This window comes from Hydra vulgaris, chromosome 14 (genome assembly GCF_038396675.1).
Source record: "Hydra vulgaris chromosome 14, alternate assembly HydraT2T_AEP".
NCBI lineage: Eukaryota > Metazoa > Cnidaria > Hydrozoa > Anthoathecata > Hydridae > Hydra > Hydra vulgaris.
In genome coordinates this window covers 30,602,121-30,610,000 of record NC_088933.1, presented here as the reverse complement: position 1 = coordinate 30,610,000, position 7,880 = coordinate 30,602,121, and the positions used below count along the sequence as shown (strand labels likewise).

The 7,880-nt window shown below is 27.2% G+C and overlaps 1 protein-coding gene across 1 annotated transcript in view; it reads left to right on the top strand.

Moving 5' to 3' along the window:
* Window positions 1-2,561, top strand: part of LOC100201625 (inactive histone-lysine N-methyltransferase 2E) — a 67,563-nt gene extending 65,002 nt beyond the window's left edge. Inside the window, exons 22-24 of the mRNA XM_065817054.1 lie at window positions 1,275-1,361; window positions 1,587-1,753; window positions 2,196-2,561. Coding sequence (XP_065673126.1) covers window positions 1,275-1,361; window positions 1,587-1,753; window positions 2,196-2,390 — 449 coding nt within the window. The 3' untranslated portion in view covers window positions 2,391-2,561. The remainder of the gene's footprint in view (window positions 1-1,274; window positions 1,362-1,586; window positions 1,754-2,195) is intronic.
* Window positions 2,562-7,880: the final 5,319 nt, after the last annotated feature.

Genomic DNA, 7,880 nt, shown 5'->3' with positions numbered 1-7,880 from the left:
GTTGTTATTTCCTGCACTCACATCAAATAGTTTAGACTAGAACAGTGTTTATAATTGAATCAGTGTTTTTAAGAGGGCAGATTTGCTCAAAACATTTTGAGCAAATCTGCACGCTTTTTAAAAAAACACTGATTCAAGTTCAGTTAACAAACATTTTTGGAGCTTCAATATCCCTGTCCACTCTGTGACGAATTTTGCAGTATCATAAAATATAAATGTTTTTAGCAAAAAAACTCAGACCAAAGATTCATTTTTTTTTTTTAAAATCTTAAAACAACAATCACTTGTCAAAATTTTAATAAGATTTTAAATAAATACATTTTTGTATTTATGGTGAAATGAACATCATAGTTTAATAATACCTGTTCTGAATGTTTATTGGCTATTTTTCTTATTTATAAGCTCTCTCTTGGTCGGAATTCTAGTATTTTTTGTGAAAATGGATATTGTATTTTGACAACTATATATAGTTAATATTCCTCAGAACCGATTTGAACTAGGGTTTATAGTGGGTCAAGACACTTTTTCAAAAGATTTTAACTAAGTTCATGTTAACGCCGATGAGCGAAAGTGATCTAAAGACTCCAAAATGATGTTCTTTAGGTTCACTATTACTGGTAGTAAAAAGGTTTTGAAAATTATATTTAAAAAAAAAAATTCTTTAAATGTTAAAAATAGTTGAAGCAAAAAAAATTATAACATCTAAAGCTCTTGTTTGGACATAATATGCTGATAAAATCATGCTAATTCCAAATAAAAGAATTCGAATAAATTGTAAATCGCCTTAACTACACCGAGCAGGTAAAATGAATATTTAATTCAAAACCTTAGACTAAATTTTAATAATTAAATTAAACTTTATGCCAATCACTATTTCATTTTTTTAGTTTCTAAATTTGTGCTTTTTTTTATTTACTTATTAATCTTTTTTTCATTTGTGCCCATAATTACTTGAAACAGTTGTGTTTATTACATTATTTATTATTGTTCTTATTATTTTAATATATATTCATAAATAAAATATATTTATTGTCTTAAATCTTTATTATATTTTGATAGTCAAAATGAAACAGCCTTAAGGAGGCGGTTTTGAAAATCTGAGTTCTGATAATCTATTGCAATGACGACTTTAGGCAAAATGAGAAATAGGAAATCTTTTAATTTTAAATAGAATTAAAACCGAACTGCCCTAATTTTTGAAGGAATGGCAGTTTTAACCTAACACTAGGTATATCTAACAAGTTTATGTATTTATTGAGTTTATTCAATTTTAGGTCTTTATCATTATCCGTCTTCTCCCAAATATTCTCATGGTTCGTATGACAACGATGACGTTGATAAACATTACAGAATACACTCAGGTAGCTTATTTTCTATTTACTACTTATTAAAACTTAACGTTTTTGGCTAAATCATTTATTAATAAAATATTACACATTTTTTAGTTTTTAACTGTTACTTGAAGTTTTATTTGTGTGGATTCGTTTAAAAAATTCAAAATGTACCAACACAAGCTTTTGTTTACTATTATGTTACTATTACTATTATGAGCCAACCGTTTCAGGCTAAACGTTGTTTTTTATTAGATAATACAAATGAAAGAGAAGAAAATGTTAGAAGTCATGCTAGTATGATTACTTCTAGAGGCAATCTTGATAACTTTCAGGAACGTTATAAGACATTTCACTCTTATGGACAACCTAACTCCAGAGATTACACGAGAGACTTTAGAGATGGGTATAGCAAGCAATCTGTGAGTACTCTTTATATCATTGCATTACTTTTATTTATTGCATTGTTAATTGTTTTAAATCAAAAACCCTCTTATGCATTTACACTCCTTTGCGCCTATCCCTAGATAGTCAGTATATATAAATATACGCTACTCTAAATAGTCGACGAATGCACACTTCACTGCCCTGAATAATTTTTAAATTTGAAAATCAAGTATCAAAGATCTTAGTTTTCTTAATTTTTATCAATTTGTAAAATTTTACACTTTGTTTATTAAACACGCAAATAGACGTTCGGTATATAATTAAATATAGTCTATTTACGAGTTAAAAACACGTGAGTAGAAACTCCGAAAATTATCCCCTACCCCTCTATTTTATTTTCTATTTTTTCTCTTTCTTCGTTTGCCTATAATTTAGTATAATTGCCTATAATATATAATATATTTTTTTATTATTCAGAATTCACCTCACAACTACGGCAATAATCTACACATCCAATCATCAGCCAATCGTCCTCTTCAAAGAAGTTCTGCTTTATCTCCAATGAACAATTTTAATATCCGATCTCCGCAAAGTTCTAGAAATATATCCACATTATCTCCACAAGGTTCTAGAAATAATAGGCTTTCAAATGGAGGATATATACCTTATTAAAGTTCTAATAGTTTTCTACAAACTTCTAACGTGTTATGTACTCTTTTGTTAGAGTTGCTGTTGATCAGCTTGTTTAATTTGCCGAACCATGAGCCGGCTCACTGACTATAAAATTATCCTTAATAAATATTTTGTTAATCCTAAATTCAAGAAAATTTATAAGTAAACAAATTTCATCCTTCACTTTTCTTTTTTATGCAAACAATCCAGGCGTAAATCAAAAGCACGTTGATTTAACAAGCAGTTTTAATATAGTTTTTTGACTTAAAAAAAATCGTGTTTTATGAGGTTTTACGAGGAAGTCAAAACAATAACAAAAAAAATGCGAAAACGTTGTATAATATAAATATAAGTTTCCGTAACGGTTAAACTATTAATTAAAATAACAATAGCAGGGTGGCCACTGGTCATGGAAATGTCATGGAATTTTATTTGGTCATGGAAAAAGTCATGAAATTCCTAAATTTTCATTGAAAGTCATGGAAAATTCATGAAACTTTTTTAAATGATCTTTATTTTTTCTGCTTGTGATATTTTTAGGATGCAAAGAAAAATATTAGTATTTCTAGTCTAGTCCTTTTTGAAAAAGAAATTTTTGCAGTGTAAGTTATAGATTATCAGAGAAGTAAAAAAAAAAAGTTTTTTTCAGACATGATTTCAGAACTTTCTAACAATTGCTTAGTGGGTGGCAAGTACTGAATAATTTACTGGTTAGTGGTTTATCATCAAGTTTACGAAGTCATGGAAATTTGAGTGGCCACCCTGAATAGTGACAATGTTACCGTAAGTATTACTGTTTGTTGACACGTCATTATTTCGTTTCAGTTTTAAATACGCAAAAGAAACTATGCGTAACTTTTTATGGCTGAGTACCACTAAAAGTTAGGCATAAACGGTTAAACGTATTAGTACGTTGTAATACGCATAAATCACTTCCTGTGTCCCACTGCTAAAGCTTAACTTTTTTCCTTTACTATTGTTATTATTTTTTCTTATTCCTAATAAAACAATATGAAATTTTTGTTATGGAAAAAAATAAAATCCTAATTCCGCTAATTTTAACACTTTCCATACCAATAAAAGAAGTGTAACAAAAAAAATTTTGAACCAAAATAATTGAATTTTTTAGTGTTAGTAGTTTAGTTTGCACCTGAAACCTGGTGTAGTTATTAATTAATAATTGTTTAACAACAACCTTACCAGTTTTGAATAAAAAAAAATTAAGCTTAAGAATAGAAAGCGGCGATTCAATAATATATATTTAAGAATGTTTGAGGTAAATAATCAAGTCCTGACATTAGTAATTCTGACAACTTTAAAGACGACATAGCAAATAATAATAACAATAATTATAATTTAGCTTTCGCAAATCAGAAGGTTTACGATAGTACTTACCTTCTTTAAAATTAAAGTTTCAATACTCCTTTAAATGACATTTAACAAAAAAAACATTCAAGAAAAAAAGTTGTACAATTTAATAGTTGATTTCAATTTCTTTGATAATGTCATACCAATTGTGCACAGTGGGAAATAAAATCAAAAGTCTAGAAAATAATTTACAACAAAAAGTAATGTATGAGAGCCGGGTTCCTTACTAAGGTTTTATGAGATATTAATTATTTAGACATAATTTTAATAAAAATATCATGATACAGAGTTTAAGGAGCTTTTTTGTTTGTTTATTATATAGAGCAATTAAAAATTGACTAAATATATATTATTGAAAAGGTTAACAAATTACAATGTTTATGCATATTACAATGTTTATGCATTGAAAGTAAAAAAATCATTAAAAAAAAGTATTAAGTTTCAACTTGGATGAAAAATTTAAAAATTCTTTTATTAGTGTCTTTTTAATATTTTGATATTTTTAAGTCTTGAAGTGTCTATTAAATTCCCAGCTGCGATCGTTCGCAATATTGAGTGCTAAATGTCTTTGAAAAAGTTGATGATTTTTCTTACTAAGAAATGTTTTAAAATAATTTTTTTTTTTTTTTCATTCATTACCAAAACAAAACAAAAAAAACTACTTTATACATAAAAAACAAAAGTGAGTTTACTTTTGTGTTGTTCTTGAAAGAAAAAAGTTTTATTTTAATTTTAAGGGTTTTAATGCTTATATTGTTCAATTCAAGAAAAAATTTCAAAATGCATTTTTAACATTTCACCAATTGACCAAAAAACCGCAAAAATGACATGTTTTTAAAGAATTTTTTCTTTAGTTGTGCAAGCTATGAAAATGTAGGAAGTTAATTTGAGATAAGTTGTGTCATATTTTTACGGTTTCGACCAACAGAAATATTTAATAAATTAAGCAAATATACCATCTGATTCAAAAAATAAATCCGTCGAAAATTAATAAACGTGATTGTAATTTAGTCAAATAACTCAGTGTCTTTACAAAGAGGCAACACGATTCATTATAGCAAGAGAAAATGACTTCTAAAAAAGCTTTTGCAAACTTTCATGGATGATAAATTTAGAAAAAATGTTTCATAAAGAAGCACCATGCAGGTTTCCATCTTATAGAGCAGGTGTCTAAACAAAAAACGTTTGCTCACCAATAAAAACATACATTAAAGTCACTGAAACACAGACTGAAATAATCTACAGGATCTTATGGACCACACAATAACTAATTACGGACCACGCAGTAACCCAGTGGGCATGCGTCGTTCCGGGTACGTCCGTCAGATGTCCCAGATAACGCGTGCCAATTGGGAATTAATTTAGGATCACACAGTAATTAATTATAAAATTATAAAATTATAGACTTAACTATATAGCTTAACTATAGGCTTGTGAAATTACAGGAAAAAGAAAACTTCAAATTTTTCATGATAATAAAAACTGATGAATCAGCACAAATAAGTAGTTGCGGTATGGATGGAGCATCAAACTACTCATAATATCATTAACTTAGTAATAATTTATATGAAAATAATTAATTAAAAATAATCACCCTTTCGACTATTGGTACATTCAGATCCAAATAGTATTTTATGAAATAACATGTCTCAAAGTGTTTAGTATTGTAGACCAATTATAAAACTAAAAAAGGAGCATCTTAATTTATATTCTGTTAAACCTTCTAGAACATAAGTATGTTTCGATTAACTATAGTTTTTTCCTCTCAATGCCACACCTAACATGATGAGTCCTCTTAAAATTTATACGGAAGAATTAGTTGCATATGCAACTAGTTCTTGGATAACATGCTTGGATAAGAATTTTAAACTTATTTGACATATTTCATAAAAAATTGAAAACTTGGAAAGTAAAAAAGTTTCTAAAATGCTTTTTTTTTAATTTCTTTATTACTAAATATTAGCAACACCGGAAATTTATACCGACGACATTTTTCGGATTCTTTATTACTCAGCAAAACTTTAAAAATCTATGAGTAATTATTATTAGGATTCATAACATTCTAATTACATAAATTACAATAACCAATTGATCTACAAAATATTGCTAAATACTGCAATTAATCTTATAAAAAATTGTTTAGATGATGTTTAGAGACATATTTGAGACTAAGTTTTATATCTTATATATAATTTTTATCCTGTTAAATTTTATCTTATATGACCTTTCATTTGCAAAACTTTAGCACGTGAGTCAAAGTATTAACAAATAGAGTTTATAAATTAGTATTAACAAACTGTTTAAATAAATGATTAGCAGGTATAAGTTTATAAATCATGAAGCAAATATATTAATTTATTTGAAATTTTCATTCGAGCTATACTTCTAATCCCTTAGTTAATTCAATCTAATTAATTGTGTATGATAAATAACTTTACAGGCATTAGTTTACTATGTAAACTAATTAAATGGATATCAAAATATTAGATTAAACATTAATAAATATTTGCGGTATTTAAGCCTGGGTACGAAAATTCCCCGAAGAGTAAGCACCCCACCTTAAATGTTAGAGCAACAAATTAATAAAAAAATATTTACTACAGTGATACAAAGTTTACATTTACAGAGCACCATTTTTATAAAATCTTAATTTACAAATATTTTATTATAAAGACGTAAATTTATAAACTATAAGATAATAATATATCGTATTGTTTTACATAAGTTTTAATACATAAGGAAGCGAATAGTAATTGCTATTCTGCTTACATTTTCTACAGTAGAAAAAAACAAATAAATATCACACACATACCATTCTGAGATTAATAAACATTGTTATATGGATTTTGATAATAAATTTCTTTTTTTTTAATTTATCTTAATTTTTATATTTGAGTTTTACTTTATTTAAAAGAAACATTTAAAATCAAGCATAGTGTAACCCATAAATAAAAAGAACCGTTTAGATTCTTTTTTAAATAAATCTAGAGAGATTTTTTCTTTATTAGCTATGTCTGAGAATGTTTTCCATAGATATGACCCACGATACTTAATTGAGTATGAGCTCAATTTCAAACTACATTTTGGAACAACGAAGTTGTTTTTCGAGAATCTTGTAAAAATACAGATTTCACTAAAATAGGATTCATTTATTTTAGGAGACAACCCTAACTTAGTTCTATTCATAAAGACTAAAATTTGATGTAATTTGATTTTATAAATATTAAATACTCCAAGTAAACACAGGAAAGGTTCGAAAGATTCTTCTCTCTTAGTACCAAATACAGTTTGACATGCTTGTTTTTGTATACTGTAAAACTATTTTAGTCTTGTATCATTGATACTTGCCCAAGCGATGTTAAAGTACGTTTAGTAACTATGAATAAAAGCAATGTATAAACCTTTTAGTGATTTAAAATTAAGAAATGGTTTAGCCCTTGTATGATAGTTTCCGTAGATTCCGATAGTTTTTGAAACTTTTTTTCAAGACTATTTGTATGAAAATTCCATCGTAAATTTTCATCCAACTCCACAGCAAGAAAGTTTACTGAAAATTTACTCTTTAATAATAGTATTTAAAAAGTATTTTAATATCTTTGTGTGAATAAAATAGATTGGAATCACCAGCAGATAAATGGAATTAAATTTACAAGATTTGATAATAAATATAGATCATTTATGTACAGTAGAAACAATAATGGCCCTAAAGTAGAACCCTGAAGAATCCCACAAGTTATTGAGTGTTCACCTGTTACTTTTAAATCATAGCATATGAATTGTTTTCTGTTTGTTAGGTAGTCTTTGAACCTAAGTAAATTTAGTTTTTAATAGCTTTCACGTTTAGTTAGCAGTATATTATGGTTTACTGTATCAAAGACTTCGGACAGATTAATGAAAACACCTAATGTAAAATAATCGTTGTTTAGAGCGTCAGGTATCTCGTTGACTATCTCGACTACAGCGTGTTCAGTTGAATGCATTTTTTTGAAACCGAACTGTTTTTATACAGCATGTCCTTCTTTGTTAGATAGTCGTAGAGTCTACCGTACGCTCAAGTATTTTAAAGAAACAAGGCAAGATAGAAACTGGTCTATAGTTCGAAATAAGGAAGTTGTCTCCTTC